The sequence below is a fragment of the Myotis lucifugus genome, unplaced genomic scaffold, assembly GCF_000147115.1.
Source record: "Myotis lucifugus unplaced genomic scaffold, Myoluc2.0 scaffold_686, whole genome shotgun sequence".
Taxonomy (NCBI): domain Eukaryota; kingdom Metazoa; phylum Chordata; class Mammalia; order Chiroptera; family Vespertilionidae; genus Myotis; species Myotis lucifugus.
In genome coordinates this window covers 1-19,557 of record NW_005871734.1, presented here as the reverse complement: position 1 = coordinate 19,557, position 19,557 = coordinate 1, and the positions used below count along the sequence as shown (strand labels likewise).

Below are 19,557 nucleotides of genomic sequence, written 5' to 3'. Positions count from 1 at the left end.
CCCGTCGGAACAGCAGGAAGCGCCAGGTCTTCCAGGCAGGAGTGTTTAACACGGGCAGGGGAGCGCGGACAGTGCAGGAGCCGGGACGCCACGCAGAGGACGGAGGGAGCAGAGGGAGGAGGTCACTTTCTTCTTGGGGCGGGGGGGGGGGGGCCTCTACAGGGTCAGGAAGCCAGGCCTCCGGGTGGAGCGGGACCGCGGCCACTGCTGGGAAGTACCTGGAACAAGGTGACGCCCTGGAGGAGCCCCAGCCCCTGTCAGAGGCAGAGGGAGAAAACTGGCTCTTCTCATCCCTCCCAGGGAGCAAGGGAGTCTGGGAAATGTAGTTTTCTGTGGCGCTGAGTGGGATGGAACTCGCAGGAAGGGGATGTGAGGGAAGCAGGAGGCCGACAGGCACAGCCTCCTGTCCTCTTGCCTGGAGCCAGCCCAGAGCTTTGACCCGGTGAACTACGTGCTGAAGGGAAGGGCGTTCCTGTCCCGGACCTGCGGGGGCACCAGGTCCCGGGAGCACCTGCACCGGCTGAGGGTCGCCAGAGGGCAGGAGCGGGAATGCGTGGGTTCAGCTGTTGGGGTTTTTGCTTTCGTTTTTTCTTTTCTGGCAAGTGCCTCCGTTCTTTTCATTTCTAACCTGGGGTTTCCTTTCATGTTCTTTATGCGTCTCTGGGAGATGGATTTAAACCAAATCTATAGGCTCCCAAGGGGCTAACCCAGTCTCTGCTCTTTGAACAAAGGGAGAAGCTCAGCTCTGAGTGAGGAGCCCCAGGCCCCTGCCCCCGCCCATCTGGAGGCTTGTGACATGGGCGGGGCTTCAGCTCCAGTTCCCAGGGGCGCCCCACAGCTCACCCCCACGGCTTCCTGCCTCACTTCCCCGCTCATTCCCCACCCCTAGGAGTCACACGGCCAACGTGCAAGTCTCCAAGCAAGGGCAGTAGCCTGAGGCCTTTCCCCATGAATTTGACTTGCCTCCCCGTTCATCTTGAGGGACGAGGGTTCCCGAGAACACTCTTTGGGAATCACAGTTTTAATTCCTGGGCAGGCTGCACTTGGCCTCCGTCTGCCAGGAAGTAGGTGACCGGATCATCTGAGTCACAGGACCTGCTTGGAGCCGCTGTTCTCCCACTGCAGGTGCGGCGTGTGGATAAGCTGATTCCCAGGGGATCACACCTCCCAGGACAGTGATATGCGTCGCAGTGCAGGGGGGAGGGGGGGGCGCTGGGGAAGGTGCCAACCTCCTCCAGCTGTGAGACCAGAGGCAGAGGCCCCCAGGCCCGCAATTATGTCAGGAAACTCAGCGCTGAGATGAATGGAAAATGACGGGGGAGTTTTTTCCAAGGACGTGGCTTGAGCAGGATCGATTGCAGAGCAGGAGGCATTGAAGCGGCGCGATGCCTGCCGGGCTAGACAACAGGTCGTTTCGTAGGGAATCTAAGGTGCCCCCCCCCATCCGAGCAGGCGCTCATCATGGGGGTGAGGATGCAGCACAGGCCGGGGAGGTGGGCGGGGGTCAGCCGTGAGCACGGGGCCGAACGTCCCAGCGGCAGAGAGGCACCTGAGAACTTGGGCCTGGGCCTGGGAGCCGTGGAATGTTCTCTTTGTCCCCGTGAAGTTCCGCAGCAGGCAAGGGCCTGCCGACTGAGCCTGCCCACAGATTCCTACCGTCCAGGAAGGAAAAACCCCACTTCCCCTTCGTTCAGCTCAAGTCCTGGTTCCATTCTGGGCCCAGCGGCCTGGCTCAGTGCTTGAGCGCTGACCTATGAACCAGGAGGTCAGGGTTCGATTCCCAGTCAGGGCTACTGGGTTTTGGGCTCGATCCCCAGTGTGGGGCGTGCAGAAGGCAGCCGGTCCGTGATTTCCCCCTCATTGATGTTTCTCTCTCTCCCCCTCTCCCTTCGTCTCTGAAATCAATAAAAACGTATTTTTTAAAACGCCGCCATAGTAGAGAAGGAAGGTGGCGAGGCGGCAGAACAGCGTCTTTCCTGTGAAGAGCCTTCCGCGGTGCCATGCGCAGTCTCCTTAAGAGAAAGGCGAGGCCCGGACCACGGGACAAGGTGCCCCGTCACTCAGCGTGAGGCACACGGTCATGGCACAGCGAGGCCCCGCTCCCACGTCCGGGGGCCTCACAGCGGGGGACATGCTGACAAGCCTCAAGGACACGGTGCTAAGGGGAGCGGCCCCATCATGAAAAGGCAGGTGCCCAGGGCGTCCACTTCCAGGAGACAGGACGTAGAATCCCGGTCCCCGGCGCCGGAGGAGGGTGGGGAGCAGGGGGGCTCATCGTTCCCCCGCAGATGAGATGATGAGAAAGATCTGGAGATGGTGAGGGTCAGTGCGTTCCCCGCCTGACTGCAGCGCGAAGAGGGTGGCCGTGGGGGGCTGTGTGTTAACGTAATGAGAAGACTGTGACAAACACGTGAGACACGGAGGTTCCCCGGGTGTGGCTTCCCGGGTGGAGGCGGCCGGGCTCAGAGGCGCCTGGCGCTGAGGGGAAGGCCAGCCTGAAACCACAGAAATGACCTCGGTCTGGCCCTTTGATGCCGGTCCCACCAGAGGGGCCGTTTCTCAGCGGGAGCAGGAACGTGCAGGTCATGGAGTCAGGCCTTTGTGTGCGGGTGCTAGTGCCAGATTTAGCCTCGTCCAGAGGTGGCCTTCACCCGGAAGAAAAGGGATTTCTTGGATCAGTGCGTCTGACCCCAGCGACCTCCTGTCCTTTTCAGTTCGTTTTAAATCCTGCTCTTCTGGCCAGTGTGATTTCAGCTCTTAGCAAAGAACATTTTACATTTTAATCAACAATCCTGGGCCGCTTTCAGATCTGTTAACTTGAGGAGCGAGAATGGAACCGGCGAGTTCTTTCTGAGGCCTCCTGACCGCAGGCTGCAGGGAGCGCGGGGGTGGGGGGGTGGGGGGGGCGGGGGAGATATTCCTCAGTGCCATACACCTTCGGGGAACCCTTGCTCCCCGGGAACCAGGGCTCCCGGGCCTTCGATCCTAAGGGGTGAGAGACAGCCAGCCTGTGGCGGCCCTTGGCAAGCACGGCACAGAGCCGTCCGATCTCTGTTTGTTTCTATCCCAACGTCACCGTGAATTAGCAGCTCCGACTCCCGGGCTCCTGGGAACATGTCTGCGCTGCCTCCGTCACAGCGAACTGTGAGGTGTGAGAAAGCAGGGGGGTTCCTGTGGAGCCCGTGGAGAAAGCAGCAAGGGTCTGTGAGAGGCGGTGCAGACGCCGGAACCGGCAGGGAAATCATTGCAAGGTGGCATTTCGGGGTGGGTTCATTTCCTACCGCATTTTAATGACCGACAGAGAAGATATAAAAATGTCATTTATAGAGGAACGCCAGCATCTTGTTCTCCTGGTTATTGTCATGGATCCAATGGCACATGCAGTATGATTTTTTAAAGGTTTTTTGCTAAACACTGTAATCCGTCTTTCGTGCTGCAGACCCGCGTGGTTACTGCGCACCTCACACAGGTACGTGTGGATGGAAGTCAGACGGGAGGAAACCGGGCTCTTTCCCCTCCTGACAGCAAGGCGGGAACCTTTGCACACTCCCTCCCAGGAATGTGCCGTTCTGTTTACTTTGACCAGTTTTTAACTGACAGTGGCTATTTTTCAGGCACGGAGGTGGTGTTGATGAGGACAGTGAGGGGCCCTTGGGGTTTCAGGGTGTGAGGGGCAGTTGTTAACCCTCTAGCTTCGTCTACCTCTGTTCACCACCCAACCAGCCCAGGCTGCCCAGTGAGGTCAGGAGGCGTGGACCTCTGCTCAGCTCGGCCTGGGTCAGGGCGGGTGGGCCGTGGCCAGGGCTGCCTGCGGGGATGAGGGCCCTCCTCCCTCGGGCCCATCCAAGTCCTCCTCCTCCTCTCAGCTCACTGGGCCCTTTATGCTCGGACTTTGTTCTCCGCTGCGAGGAGCATTGCGAACGCAGAATCTGGCTTCTCAGCAAGGACTTCGGGCTTGTCGAACTCGACCACCTGGAAGTCAGGGAAGGAGAGCTGCGTATGTCAGAGAATATCCCCCTCCCCCCCTCCCCCCCCCCCCCCCCGCCCCAAGAGCCCGAACCACTGAAGCCAGGGGACGCCAACGGCTGGCCGCTGTACCTTCCCGTTTTCCATGACCAGGACGAGGTCGCAGTTGAGGACCGTGTTGAGGCGGTGGGCAATGGTCAGCACTGTGCAGTCTTTGAAGGCGTCTTTGATGGTGTTCTGCACAAGGCTGTCAGTCTTGGAGTCCATGGAGGCAGTGGCCTCATCTAGGAGAATGATCTGTTGAGGAAGAAATGTGGTAAAAGTCACAGTAAGCCAAAGCTGTACCTAGAGGTAAATTCATAGTCTTAGCTCAATTGATTGATTGATTGATTGATTTAGAAGGACTGAAAAGTAACGCACTACGTATCCATCTCAAAGGTTAGCAAAGGAATGGCAAAAACAAGAGTCACATCACACCACCTTCATCTTCTTCAGAGGGACTGGCTGGGGAACAAGATTGTAGTCTTCACTCCTCGTTGGAAGTGGTTTATTCTAATCCTGCAAACCGGTGGGAAGAAGCACCCAGGACTTTCTCCCACACTAACAGCGAGTCAGCATGCAGTTTAACAACAACACTCACATGAGCTTCCTGCTGTTACAAATTCACACAAACTCAGAGGCTTAACACAACACAAACGTATTATCTCGCAGCTCTGGAAATACAAAGTCCCACAGTCAAGGTGTTGTCCGGGCCGCGTTCCTTTTGCAGGCTCTCGGGAAGAAACCGGGCCCTTGCCTCTCCAGCTTCCAGATGCAGCCCACGCTCCTTGCCCGCGGCCACTTCCCGGCATCCTTCTCACCTCCACCCCCTTGTCAGATCTCCTCCTCTGCAGCCTCTTATGAGGACCGGGGCCACCCGGGGAATCCGGGAGACTCTCCGCGTCTCAGAACCCTCGATAGTGGAAGAGGCGGCGCCCCTTTCCCAGTGAGGTCACACAGTTCCGGGGGTCAGGGCGTGGCCTTTTGGGGGGCCGGGGGCACTCTCCTGCCTCCACGGTGCCACTCCGCCCGGCCCTGGCTACAGCACTCAGCTTCCCGGGCTCTGGTGGTTTCCCCGCTTGGCGGTCGGCCCTGAGGGGCTGGCCCTCCTGCCGTTAGCGCCTGTAGGGAGCACACCCAAGGCTCCACTTCGCCCAGGGCCCAGGGATGAGACGAAAGCACCAGCACCCTCCTTCCGCCCGCAGGCAGGGCTGTCCACGTCCCTACGCAGAACCAGCTGGCATTTTGCCATTCTCCGACCCTCGCGTTCCTGACTGTCCCGGGCCCTGTGTACAGGCCTCGAACCGTCAGGGACAAAGGGAAGACGCTGGGAGGGAGCTTTCTCAGACCCGGACGGCGGGGGACGGAGAGAATCCCAGAGCAGGGCTCCCGGGAGCGACCGCCAGAGAGGCAGGTGCCGGCCGTTGTGGAAATGCTGCCATCGCTCAGTTTTCCCTCTCGACTTCGTCTTAAGAAAAAGGGGTCGGTTTTCCAAGGGCTCAGTGGCTCTCCCTTCGCTGAAGGACAAAGGTGCCCCCCCCCCCCGCCCCGGTGGAGGGCGCTGCGGGAAGTGCCCCCGACCAGACCCGTCCTTCCCCTGCGGCCCCTCACTTTGGAGTGGCGGAGCAGCGCCCGGGCCATGCAGAGCAGCTGCCGCTCCCCGACGGAGAAGTTCTCTCCGTTCTCCATGACTTCGGCCTGCAGCCCGTCCGGGAGCCGCATTATCTGTAAGACAGAGGAGGCCGTTTGTGCTGGAGATGCGTGGAAGCGTCCTGTGCCGTCTGTATCGATCGCCCCTCCTCCCGCATCCTCCGCGGCTTCATTTTACTGCAGGGAAGAAAGTGAAAAACAACAGTCGCTCAGCATTGCAAGCGGGCTCCAGGGGAAGACGGGGAGTGGGCGGACAGTGATCATTTAGAATCGCAGCGTGATTCACCCCATCGCCGCCGCGCCTGGAGAATGCAGATGAGGCCCGATGGGCCGAGGAACACAGACAGGATTAACTCCTTCCAGGGCTTCTGTCTCCACAGACGGAATAGGAATGCCGACGGCCCGTGGACTGCACAGGAGGCCACTCCGGCCTGCGGCCCCTGGCGATGCCACGCCCTCTCCACCCGGGCTTACTGCTTCCCGAGACGGGTGAGGCTACGGCCCAGCCGCTGGGCCCTCCCTCGGCTCTCAGTCAGGTGGACCTGGGTTCGAGGCTCCATCCTGCCACTCGCTAGCCTGCCCCTGACCTCCTCAAGGCTTCGTTTCTGCATCCCTGGAGGCGGAGGCGGCCCAGCCCACGGGCGGCAGCCAGGCCCATGTGCTGTAACATAGGTGGAGGTCCTGGCTGACTCCTGGCAGAGACCTAATCGTACCTATTGCTGCTTTTAATCGTATCACGTTGACAAGGCTTGTGTCCCTCACATGTGTGGGGCCAACAAATAAGCCTGGCCAGACGCTGGCCCCGGGCTTGTCGCATGTCAACCTGGGCCAGGTGCCGGGGGCGTGGGCAAAGCAGACTCGCCGGGACAGCCCGAGCCTTACCGTGTCTCGCATGAACGTTCGCTCCAGCACCTGCCAGAGTATCTCGTCCGTGTGCCTCTCAAAGGGGTCCAGGTTGAACCTGCGAAGGAACGGAGAGGCCTGGGGAGCAGGCTTCGCAGCGCGGGTTGGGGGGGGGCGGGCAGGAGGCGGTCAGGGCCCAGCGGCTCCGGGGCAGGGCTCACTTAGCCCCGGCGATGGCCCATCAAACACCAACCTCAGGCCAAGAGACCTGGGACCCACAGAGCCCACCGAGGGGGTGTGAGAGCAGCCTGGCCCCAGCCCCAGCGAGATCGACCTGCAGATTCCTGGCAGACAGGAAGGGGAGGGGGCAACGTGAGGGCCGTTGCATCCACTGCCCGCAGTCCTGACTGCCAGAGGCGGGCAGCTCATTTGTGGGTGGGAGTCTGTGCAGGGAAGGTGTTTCCATACAACGCTAAGTGCGGCCGCTGCGCTCAGTGGGCGAGACGTCCCTCTCAGGAGAGGGTCGGTGCTCGCAGGACCGAGAGAGGGGCCGGCTGAGCCTGCACGCCGGCCGGAACCCGTGGAAGCTGCCACCTGCTGTGCTTGTCCGGGAACTTCATGCTGACACAGTTCCGGGTGGATAACCGCTGTGTTAGTGTCCGGACCGGGACGCTTCAGAGTGGCCGTTGCTAACCCTGACAGGACGCCGAGCTGCAGGCATGAGCCAGGATTCTGCTCACCGCGTGTAAGCGTCCTGCTTGCTAGCGACAGGTCTGTAAACTACACGTCATGTTCAAGGCCCTGGGGAACCGGTGCCAGCCCCTGGGCATGCTGCACCCCCGGGCAGAGCAGCCCGGCCGGCCGGCCTCGCCATGGGCGCCTCCCACAGTTCCTGGCGGTCTGATGTCACTCTCGGAAAATAGGGATGCACAGCAATCAAAACAGCTACCTTACTGTACCTACAAACAGCACGGGGTCCTGGGGGATGGCGGTCAGCCTGGTCCTGAGGTCCTCCAGCCCCACCGAGCAGATGTCCACCCCGTCGATGAGGATGGTGCCGCCCGCCGGCTCCACCAGGCGGAACAGGGCCATTCCCAGCGACGACTTCCCTGGGGACGGGGATGGCAGGTCACACCTCGGGTTACACTCCCGTCGTGTCCAAGTATCTAGTCTGGGTGTCTTCCAGGCAGGGACCCTCCGTGAGGGTGCGCAGCCAGAAACTGCCTGCGCCCACGCCTAACCGCCCCGACACGGCTGACCCCCCCCAACACAGCTGACCCACCCCAACACGGATAAACCACCCCACACGGCTGACCCACCTCAACACGGATAAACCACCCAACACGGCTGACCCACCTCAACATGACTGACCCGCCCCAACACGGCTGACCCGCCCCGACACGGCTGACCACCCCAAGACGGCTGACCACCCCTGCCGCGGTGGCTGTGCACACAGCTCCTCCTCTGGGTCTCTTTCTCCAGAATGGTCCTCATGTAATTAATTCAAAAACTGGTGTGTGTTTGCTTCCAACTCCACACACCCATCCAACCTGGAACCGTATTTACAGTAAAGAGACCTGAGGGGAGCCCGGCCCGTCTGCGGCTGGGGCGCCGCCGGACGAGCAGGGACCGACTGGCAGCGCGGCGGAGCCTGTCCTCACCAGAGCCTGTTCTTCCCACGATGCCCACCGTCTGCCCGCTCCGGATGTGCAGGTTGAGCCCGTCGAGGACGAGGGGCGTGCCGTCCCTGTACCGCATCCGATAGTCTCTGAACGTGATCTCCCCGCGGCTGGGCCAGTCCCGGGGACAGGGCCCCGCTGGGAGGGGCTGGGCGCTTTCAGGAGCACAGGTCTGCAAAGCAGGGGACCATGACGGTTAATACACGCCTTCGCTTTTCCATTCGTTCCTCCACTCGTTCACACGGTTCCAGGTACGGGAGTTCATGGCCAACTCTGTCAGTAAGGGCCCGGCACTCACGACGCTCCCCTTCCCGTGGGAACGAGGTGATGAGGAAGAAAAGACACGGCACGAAGACAGAACAGGCGTGTGATGGAGTGTAGGATGCGTGCTCCAGCGGCGGGAGGGGGCCTGAGAGCAGGGATGCTGAGAAGGTGCCGCCACACGGGGATTTGACAGGGTCTCCCATGCACAGGCCCGGGGGCCAGAACAGACTGGGGTGCAGGGAGGAAGAGAAAGAACCATCGTGGCTGAAGCTTGGAGCGTCGATGGGCGACTACAGGGGACGCCTCATGGGGCCCCGTGGGCCGGGACACGTGTCCGCAGCGCGCCCTCACGGCCTGGAAGCTGGGTCACCCAGGGGACACGGGCCGCCTGGAGGCCTGGGAGTTCCCCCGACACGGCCTCTGCGTCTGCGAGTCCCCACGGGGTCGGAGCAGGAAGGGGGCAGGGATGCAGCGTGTCGGTTCAGAGGCCGTTAGAGTCCGTGCAAGGAACGGTTACGTTTCCAAAGAGCCAGGAAATGCAGTGTAAGTAGGGACAGAGCGCCGGCCCCCGAAGCTAAGGACTTCCCACTGGGGGCGAGAAACCGGCTCCCAGGTGGCCCCTGGGGTGGCGGCCAGCCCGGATTCCTGGTCCACGAGCAGCCCGTCAGCCCAGGAGACGGCTGTGTTTCCTCAGTGTTTGGAACCCATGGAAGATGGAGGATTAACGTAAAAGTATTCAGAGAAGCAGCCGTGTCACAGTCATATTTTTAGTTTAAGGAATCTGAATGTTTGGTGTTCTAAGGTTTCATAATATTAGTAATTGTGACTCTAACTGAAAATCATAATGGGATCGTTTATTTAAACATGATTGTAAGTTTATATATAGCATTGGGATTGTTGGGCAAAGTCAAAGCTGTAAGTGAGTTGCCTAAATCCACATTTATTAGCTGCGTGTAACCTCAAGGGGCGTGTTTGCTAAGTCAGATAACCGAGTACTTAAAAGGAAAGGTAATTGATTACATTTTAAAATGCAGTTTTTAAGTATTTAGTTAAGTTTGTAAAGGGGCCAAATGCTATTGAAAGGCCTTTAAAAGCGATCACTAGACTCGACCAGCCTTCTTTTCATTTGTAAGTTGGACATAAAAGTTTTCTTAGAAGAGTGAGACACCGACTTCTCTCTTCTACAGAAACAGCCCTGAGCAAACTGCTTTTAAGAAAGAGCCTCTCTCTCCACATCAAGGACCTCGGATGGTGTTGTAAACATGGGTTTTGAGAAGAGAGGTTGTGGTCCGAGTTCAGTTTTTAAAAAGATCCCTTCACGTGTGAAAAGATCCGATGAGCCCAGGAATCTGCCGTTGAACGCGTTCCGCCGGCCTCTTACCGAGATGTACGCCCGGAGTAGCTCCACGGAGGTGAACTTGGCCTGGGTCTCGGTCCCCGTGCGCACGCACACCTGCAGCAGCCCGCTGAGCTGAGGCGAGAGCAAGCAGCCGTCAGGCCCCACGGTCCCCCAGCCCCGCCCTCCCAGCACCTCACACAGCAGCCTGGTTCCCAGCCAAGTGCCAGCAGTGCGGCTCAGTGGTGGGTGTGTGTGTCTTCAAACACTTCCTCTGTGTTTAGAAACATGGTGCTTGCTTTTCCCTGGCCTCCAGATGGTGACAGCCAGCCCCCCACCTTCCACCTGATCACCGCCTCCTGGTTGGAGCGGCAGGCTGGGAGCCGGATTCCCAGGCTGCAGACGGCCAGCCATGGGCCCCTAGCTGCCCCGGGGGTGTCCCGCCCCTCCCTGTCCTCCTTGTCCCGCCCCTCCCTGCCCTCCCTTGCAATACCCCCCCCCCCCCACAGCCCAGAGGCATCACAGGGGATCAGGTGGAAGGAAGCACCAAGCCCCGCTGCTTGCTTCCCAAGTGGGAGAATCTGGGCCCAGACTGGGAGTGTGGTTTCATAAGGTCACCCACAGGCAACCTGCCCACGGCTGACGCCTGCACAGGCGCCCCTAACCATAGCTGACACCTGCACAGTTACCCTGCCCACGGCTGACACCTGAAGCGAGGCCAGCCTGCGAAGACCCCTCCAGGCCACACAAAAGCAGGGGAGCCCTGAACACCCCGCCCGCCCGGCCCTCCTCCTCAAGCACAAACGGATCAAGAATCCGACAAACGCAGCCCACGGCACAGACGCGCAGGGACCGGGTAAAGAAAAGAACCGGCCCTGGGAGGGAGGGACCTCTCGTTAATACACTCGGGAACATTAAACATACTTAGTCAGCTGCCTGAAAGGGTTCTTTCAAACACTCCCTGAGAGAGTGGGTGGAAATTGAGCATCTGGACATATGGTTGCCATACGCACAAGTCAGTGGAATGGCCGAACGGCCAGGCTAAGGCAGGTTCCCAGAGGGAAGATGAAAGACAAGAACAGGAGACTCTGATACAAGAAAGGAAACGGGAAACAGTGGAGGCCCACTCAGTCCCAGGCCTTTGAATAACGTGAGCCGCTAAGCGCTCTCTGCTGACCCCATTCGAGCTGTGCTCTCTATTAGGCCGCCCTCCCTCCCGCACTCCATGCGAGAGCCTCCAGGCCAGGCCCTCCCGACACCAGGCGGTACCTGGATGATGTAGGACAGCGACAAGCCTTTGGACGCGGCGCTGACGGAGAAGAAACTCAGGGTCACCATCAGGGCCACGATGAAGGTGACGATGTTCATGAGGACGTCCATCCTCAGGGCGAACCAGCGCAGGGCGCAGTTGAAGTACAGGAGGTGGCCGGAGTTCTCGTCGTTGAGCATCTTAAACCTGAAATGAGGAGACGGGCAGACGGGTCAGTCAGGCGGCCGTGGATCAGGGTCCCGGCTCCTGGAGAAAGCAGGGCAGGCCAGGGCGTTCTTCAAGGGCAAACGCGCTTTTCCAGAAACGGACATCTGTCCTCGCTCTTTGAAATCTGTTGTCGTGGGCGTGGGGGTGAAGGGAGAGGGTGTTAAGAGAACAGACCAGGTGCTTCCAACCTGCTTTCCCCCCCTCATCCCCGCCCCCCCCCCGCCCCCGTGCCAGACACGTGCGCTCAGCACAGCCTGACCTGGCCCAGCCCTGGGGAGAGAGGGGGGCTGTGTCTTTCATACATTCAGGATGGAAATTTTAACCGGACTGAGCTAACCGTAACCAAGAGAGACCTGGGATCCAGTTGCCACTGAAGTTTCCCTGACCTGCTTGGGACGGCTGGTAGAAACTACTGGGGGGAAATGAAAGCCTTTCAACATTTATCCCCCCAGAGAGCTACGGCCCCTCCTGTGGCTCTGCTGCTTCCTGTTGTCTCCTGTTTTCCTAAGTTGAACACATTTTGCTTTCAGTGTGAAAAAATATGTCCCATCCCACGCTGAGGTGGTCACTGAAGGAGCTCACATCTTTGGGGCCCCAGACGCGGGGAAGAAAGGCGGGTGTCCTCGAGGGCGCCTCCTCCCTTCTGCCGGCTCTTCCTCCCCGGCGGGTCCCCGGGCGCCCAGAGCAGCCCTGCGTGCGCGGCTGTGACCTCCCGTCGGGGTCAGGACTCACTTGGTGACGCAGTCCTCCCGCCTGTCGTAGGCGTGGATGATGCCCAGGCCTTGCATGGACGAGGTGATGTGTGAGAACCAGGGGGAGCGGCTCACATTCTCCACCTTCTTGATCTCCTGGATTCCTCGGTAGAAGACGCTGCGGGAGAGCAGAGGGCGGAGGGCGGCTCAGGGCTCCCCTCAACCCACCCGGACTCCCCCCTTCTCTAGGAGGGGCCGCCGTGTGTGTGTGTGTGTGTGTGTGTGTATGTGTGTGTGTGTGTGTGTGTATGTGTGTGTGTGGCGGGGCGGGGGGGGGGGGCGCCTCTTGTAAGTGTGGGTCCAGAAATGAGAGCCATCCCCGTGGTCTCAGTTCTCTGTGCTCCTCGGTGTGAGGCTCACCGCACGAGAGAGATGTCGCTTAGTCTTTGAGAAGAATCTTTCCTACGGCGCAGCCTCTAAATATAGCTGCCAGCGCGGGCGCCAGAGGGAAAGGGATCTTTCCCAATTAGGGAGGAAGCGCTGCTGCGCCAGCCGGTGTGTGGCTTCTGAAGGCGGCGGCGAAGGTCGTGCTGAGCAAACCTCCTGGTGGCCTTGGGAGCCGGCTGGATTTTTTATATATTTTTAAATTGATTTCAGAGAGGAAGGGAGAGAAATATCCATGATGAGAGAGAGTCATGGACCAGCTGCCCCCTGCACGCCCCACATGGGATGGAGCCCACAACCTGGGCCTGTGCCCTGACCGGGAATGGAACCGTGACCTCCTGGTTCATAGGTCGATGCTCAACCGCTGAGCTGCGCCAGCCGGGTAGGAGCCAACTTTAAAACTGAACCCTCCATGGGGCGCAACTGCCCTGGGTGTGGGCTCCAGGACACAGGACGCAGCAGTACCGCCCGCGACAGCTGGTCACTGTGTGGCAGGACCAGACCTGAGTGGTCGGCGTGCTCCTCCTCGTAACGCGGCACCTCCACCTACCATAGAAGCACCAGGAAGCCCACGGCGAGGCCGGCCAGCACCAGGAGGACGGCGGGGAACACGGCGGCCAGGACCACGAGGATGAAGGCCACGAGGGAGATCTGCTGCAGGAAGCTCTCCGTGTGGAAGGGCAGCCTCACGTCCAGCTCGTCCATGTCCTTGGAGAACTGGTTCATGAGCCGGCCGCTGGGCGTCATGTCGAAGAAGCTCATCGGGCTCTGCGAGATCTGCGGGCGCCGCCACCGTGGGAGAGTCCGGGGTTCAGGGGGCGTGTCTGTTACACCTCGCCCCCTGCCGGACTGGGGTGGTGAGCGCAGGGCCCCACCCTCCTTCCAGGGCCCACGTGAGGCGGAGGCGTGCTGGGCAGGGGAGGGTGCCCCCTTCTGTGGCCTCCGTGTGCACGCAGCTCCCCTCCAAACCCGGCACAGCCTGGGGCCCCTTTGGAGGAAGGGGGGATCTTGTGCTCGGGGGCACAGGAAGCTGTTCCCCTTAAACTTGCCCCGGCCAGGCCCTTCCTGGGGCCCTCGATGGACCGGGGCTCTTTGGAGCAGGAGGCGCCCTCTGGCCCGCTCGTGTCTGCTCGGTGCGGCCTCCTCGGGGATCCTCCCTGGGCACCCCCGGCCTGGCCGCGGGCCCATGACCCCCCACCCCGAGTTCCCTGGGGTTTGCTCCCATGTTGGTATGTAGGTCCTGGGAGGCGCTTCCCTGAGCCCAGCACAGCGCCCGGGCCTGCGGCGCTCAGTGACCCCGCAGTTACGTAGGCGCCCCGGGCGCACCTTGTCAAACATGCGGTCGTGTAGCGCGGAGGACGCCATCAGGGTGGTCTTGGTGAAGGTGAAACCTTTGGTGATGCCGAACGCCAGCACGGACGCCATGCTGCTTGCGTACACCCACTGGTACACGCCGTGCCCGGTGTCGGCCAGCACCGTGCCGATCTCACACGGGCCCTGGCTGGTCTGCGGCCCACAGGTCATCTTTGGAGAAAAGCAAGAAAAAAATCACTGAGCATCAGTGAACGGCCAGGGGAGTGGGCGTCTCCCAGAAAGAGGGGATGAAAGAGAGGCTGTTACTGTGGAGAGTGAGTCGGGGTGCCTGTGCTTTGCAGGGGTCACCAGGACCCCAAGGGGCACCTGACTCAGGAGGCTGGGCACGGTCCGGGGGAAGGCAGAGGAGACCAGCCAGGCAGGCTCAGGGCAGCTGTCCCAGAAGCCAGCTGAGCCTCAGGACGCCGGAGGTGACGCCAGGCCAGGAGGGGGACAGGAGCAAGGACATGTGTCCCGCCTCGCAGCTGCCCAGCAGGAGCCAGCAGGCCCTGGGGAGGCCCAGGCCCTGGGGAGGCGGGTCTCGGGTCCCCGTGTGGTAGGCCAGCGCCAGACCCCTCCCCTTCCGGTGCTCAGGCCTCTGTCCGTCCTGAAGTCCCCGGTGCGTGGCCAGGGAGCCCGCGTGGCTCCATCCGCCAGGGAGAGCCCCACGTTTGCAACAGTTCTGGGGAGAGGCCGTCCGTCTCTTCCTTTAAAGATGGACGGTGGGCCCTGGCCTGTTTAGCTCAGTGGATAGAGCGTTGGCCTGCGGAGCATAGAACCTCCCGGGTTCTATTCCGCTCAAGGGCACAGGCCCGGGTTATGGGCTCGATCCCCAGTGGGGGGCATGCAGGAAGCAGCCCATCCATGATTCTCTCTCATCATTGATGTTTCTCTCTCTCCCTTCCTCTCTGAAACCAATAAAAATAGATTTAAAAAAGAAGATGGAAGGTGGCACACAGAACCCCGATGCCGTTTGTCTTAAAAAGTGGAAGGGGTTTCGGGTTCTGAACCGAGCCGGTGAGCAGGGGCCTCCGCTTCGTGAGCAGGAGCCACAAGGGGAGGAGGAGCTGCGTGGCGTCGGGTGGGGTCCGGCTCCCGGGAGCCACCTCCTCAGCGTCCGCCAGCCCGAGGGCCTCTCACCTCCGAGGCCTTGTCCAGCCAGAAGCCCAGCCACCAGTTGCTGAAGGCGGTGCTGCCGATCATGAGGAGGAAGAGCGTCACGGTGAAGAGGGAGAGGAGGTAGCCTGCAGGGAGGAGAGGCCGCGGTGCCGGGCGCAGCCGGCTCCCTGGGCCCCGCCTGATGGAGATGAACCTGCCGGGAAAGGCCCTGCCCTGGGAACCACCCTCCAGGCTGGCGGACGGGTCTGGGGGTTGCGCCCCTGAACCCACGTGGGGGCACCTGGCCGCCTGGTTGGAAAGTAGGTCCAAGTTGTCAACTTTTGGAAAAGCCACCAATATGCACTGAGATAGAAGTGACTCCGAATTCTTTAGGGACAAACAGGGAACGCCCCGTCTTGCTGGGAGCGAAGGGAGGTGACTAAGTCAGCCGTGGGCAAACTACGGCCCGCGGGCCGGACCCGGCCCGTTTGAAATGAATAAAACTAAAAAAAAAAAGACCGTACCCTTTTATGTAATGATGTTTACTTTGAATTTGTATTAGTTCACACAAACACTCCATCCATGCTTTTGTTCCGGCCTCCGGTCCAGTTTAAGAACCCATTGTGGCCCTCGAGTCAAAAAGTTTGCCCACCCCTGGTCTAAGTGCTTTGCGCCCGAGCTGATGGGGGGCGTGCTCAGTGACGGAGAGGAGGCCACGGAGGCGCACCGCTGGGTTACACCGCCGCCCCCCATTTCCTTCCCACAGACAGAGCCCAGCAGCCTGAATGGCCATAAAGGGCGATGCCGTGGGAAAGGCCGTATTGTCCGACTTGATATTCTTGGGGGGCGGGGGGGAGTGGTGTGGGGGGAGCATTGATAAACAGCCTTCGCCTAATGAGACGAATCATTAAAGAAATCGTAAACACATGAACCCAGGCGTCTAAGAAGGAGTGCTTTTAAAGGCAAAGTACTTCAGGAAACCCGTTGGATGCCAAACCTCCAGCCGCCTTAATGTACGTGTGATACGTCCTCCAGGTCACGGCTCCTTCCCGGGGGGGCTGGGTCTGGACGAGCTGGTTCAGAGGGGCTGTGGGGACAAACACCAGTCCTGGGCTCCCCTGGGGGAGTGGGGGCCGTGGGCCAGGGGACCCTCCCGATTCCCCAGGGCAGGCACCGCCCCTCCTGCCCTTTCCCTGCGCCTTCACGTTCCCAAAAACACTTCCGCTCCTTTGATTTTGTTTGGTCGCGCAGCCAACGTGGAGGCGCGCAGAGCTGAGGGAGTGGGTGGCACGCACCTTTGACGTCTATGAATTCTGAGTACGTGTCGGATTCTTTTTCTTCCTCTTTTTCATTGGGAGCCAGAACTAGGGTGAGAAAGGGAGGGGTCTGTGTCCACTGAGCCCCAGGTAACACAAGAGGCAGTGATTCCAGCTCGGCTCGGACCCGCACCTTCGTCTCTGTCCGAGGGGCCCTCCTGCAGGGCCTCCACCATCGCCGCATTGTAGATGTGCTCAGGGTCCTGGGGGCAGAACCAGTGCCTTCTGCAGGCGCAGCGAGAGACCGCCCCAGCCGGACACCGAGGGGAGGCCCGATCCGGGCGCCCAGGCCCCGGGCCCCCGCACGCCGCTACCTTGAACTGCAGCCCCCGGAGGTTGTGCACCAGCTTTGCATAGCGCCCTCTCTCCTCCATTAGCTCCTGGTGGGTTCCCTTCTCACAGATCTCTCCATCTTCCAACAAAATGACCTCGTCACAGGACTCCAGGAACTGTGGGGGGTAAAGCCACTGCAGTGAGTGCCGGCTGCCTGAGGGGGGCCACATATCCCCGGCCCTGCTGCCTCCCTGACTGTCCGGCTGAGGACAGCCCAGGGCTGGAGAGGAGACCGCGGCGCCGGTGCCACACCCATGCCATGGGCGTCCGGTCACCTGCAGCTGGTGCGTCACCAGGACGACCGTCTTGCCGCGGAGCGTCTTCCGGATGCACTCCTCGAACACGTGCTTCCCCACGCGGGCGTCCACGGCCGACAGCGGGTCGTCCAGCAGGTAGACTTCGCGGTCCGAGTAGACGGCGCGGGCCAGGTTGATCCTCTGTCTCTGCCCCCCCGAGAGGTTGAGGCCCCGCTCCCCGATCTGCGGACGGGGCAGTGCTCCTGCTCGTCACCACGCCCCAGCTCCCCCCTTCCCCGCAGGGACCCCGACAGCACCCAGGCCCCGGGGGTGCTGGGAGCCTGTGGGCAGAGGTGACTGGGGCGCAGCTCTTCCCAGCACCGAGTGAGGGGCGCCTGGCTCATCGTCCCAGGTGCAGGCCCATTGGGAAGGGCTGCGTCTGGATCGCTCACCCCAAGAGAGTGGAGGGCAGGAAGCTCAGGGAGGGGGACAGGCTCCCCGCAGGGAGGCGTGGCTGGGAGCAGAGGGACCAGCATCCGGGCAGTGTCTGGAGGGGACCTGGTCCTCCTGGGCCCACAGAGGCAGTGAGGCAGAAAGGGGCCCTCGAGACCAGCCACAGACCAGCACCTGGCCCCCCATCCTCCGAGGATGGGGCCACCTCGGGGAAGCGGGCAGCGTGAGGTTGACCTGCTTGGCTGCCAGCAGCAGGACCCTTGGCTGCCTCTCCAGAGGCAGATGGGAAGTGGTCCCAGGGGCGGCCACGCTGGACCCAACACAGGTGGGGTTGGTGCCACCTCCGCTGTGACATCCCCCAAGCACAGGCCCAGATGAGAGTCCGAGACGGGGGACCTGACTTTCCCGCATGTCCTGGCACCGTTCTGGTCGTGGGGCATCGGGTGTGGACGGAGCTGGGCTGCCCTTTGGCCCTGGGCAGTCGGGCTGCCCGATGCCACCGTGGGGCCGAGCCCGCCCCGCTCACCTCAGTCAGGTCCCCGTAAGGCAGGCTGCTCAGGTCCTCCTGGAGGGCGCAGACTCGCACCGTGTGCTGGTACCTGTGGGCGCGAGGGTCAGAGGTCAGCGCAGTGAGGAAGACCCGCCGCCCGGGCTGCACCGGAGACACTGCTGTGGTCCCTGGGCAAGGGAGGGCGTGGCCAGTGCTTTGTCCTGAATGTCCAAGGGCAGCTGCCCCCGGACCCTGTGCCCTCCAGCTGATAGAGGGGACCAGACGGCCCTTTCCTCAGGGTTCCCACCACGAGGGGGCGCCAGTGGCTGGCACTGCTCCTGGGAGTCAGAGGAGGGGCCTCAGGCCTCCGCTCTGCCCTTCGATAGCTTTGACCTTGGGCAGGTCAACGTTCCTCTCTGGGCCTCAGCCTCTTCCTGGGTGAGAGACGGGGATTCGCTGCCAGGATCCCCCTAAATGGGTGGTTCTGGAACTCATGAGAGACTGGACCGGGCAGCCTCCCTGACTCGGTGAAGAACCCGGAGAGAGCAGAGCTGGGAGGCGGGGGCCCCAGTGCCTGCAGAGTCAGGACTCGAAGGTTGCGCTCATTCCCTTCGGCCACTGTGGGACGTCAGCAGCAGCAGGTCCCGTGGCCCGCGGCCAGGCCCGGCTCAGCGCTGCTCGACTTCAAGCCACGGCCAGATGGACCTTCCTGCGGCCGGACAGCACGTGCGGAGACGGAGACCGGGAGCCCGGCGCCCATTCCACGTGTCCTGGAGCGCGACCCAGGCCTGCAGGGGGCGCCTCCTGGACTTGGGTCAGGAAGGGGACCACCGGCGCCCGTGCATCCGGGTCCGATCGGCTCCTGCAGCAAAGGGTCCCGAACACGGCAGCTCCTGCCCCGAGTGAGCGTTACCTCTGGTGGTCGTACTTGGCTCCGAACAGGATGTTCTCCCTCACGCTCCCGTGGAAGATCCACGCCTGCTGGGACACGTAGGCCAGGGTCCCGCTGACCGCCACCACCCCCTGCTGCAGCTGCATCTGCAGGCACAGAACCAGGGCCCTCAGAGCTGACCCGCCGACGGCTCCCGGGCCCATTGGACGCCTGCGCCCCTTCTCCCGTGAGCTTTAATCCTGAGGGTGCGAGAGGGAGACACTATCTCATCCACGGGCTGCAGAGCCCGACCGTGCAGGCCGAGGGCTTCGACGTCAAACACCTGCAGGGGGCCAGGCAGGAACGTTCTGGAAGAGGCAGCCGAGGGGCCTGCTGCTGGCTGCCAAGCACGTCAACCTCACGAACATGACCTTTCACTCTGCCCAGCTGCAGGGGCCACTGTTCTCACGGACCCAGCACACAGCAGCAGGGACCCTGACATCGCGGCGAGTCCACCCGCACAACTCACCTGGCCCAGCAGAGCTGCGATGAGGGAGCTCTTCCCGCTCCCAATGTTCCCGCAAATCCCCAGGACCTTCCCCTGCAGAGAAACAGGAAAGAGACTCTGTTGCTCCCCTGTTCTTACCGGGTCTGGGGACAAAGGTGTCGCCTCCACACTGTGCAGGTGGGGACCACGGTGGCTCCAGGTGGTGGCGGTGCAACCTCGGACCCGGCCAGACTCAGCCAGGGAGGATGCAGGGACCCGAGTGTTAGTGAAGCGCCCCCCGCCTCGGGACACACACCCTGGATGCGAGGCTTGTCCTGCACCCAGGCTCCAGGGGAGGAAATCTAACCGAGGTGATGCTCGTTGGGGGCGGACAGTGAACAGCAGAGTAGGAAAGGTTCGCAGTGTGCGGGGTGCACACCACGGGAACGCGGGACGGGGAGCTGGGGAAGCCTTCCTGGAAAGACACCCGTCTCGGTTGGTCCTCCCCGACACGGCCCCAGCCAGAGACC

General features: G+C 61.6%; 1 protein-coding gene across 1 annotated transcript; it reads right to left on the bottom strand.

Moving 5' to 3' along the window:
* Positions 1 to 3,264: 3,264 nt before the first annotated feature.
* Positions 3,265 to 19,329, bottom strand: ABCC12 (ATP binding cassette subfamily C member 12; the record flags this gene model as incomplete). Its single annotated transcript, XM_023746486.1, has 20 exons — positions 3,265 to 3,972; positions 4,099 to 4,263; positions 5,617 to 5,730; positions 6,538 to 6,616; positions 7,448 to 7,607; positions 8,160 to 8,349; positions 9,823 to 9,912; positions 11,047 to 11,233; positions 11,987 to 12,124; positions 12,941 to 13,167; positions 13,717 to 13,914; positions 14,884 to 14,987; positions 15,839 to 15,928; positions 16,137 to 16,205; positions 16,291 to 16,360; positions 16,472 to 16,606; positions 16,766 to 16,969; positions 17,706 to 17,778; positions 18,583 to 18,707; positions 19,070 to 19,329. Coding segments are annotated over 20 exons (2,771 nt in total), but the record flags the coding sequence as incomplete, so codon positions are not given.
* Between the last annotated feature and the right edge of the window lie 228 nt (positions 19,330 to 19,557).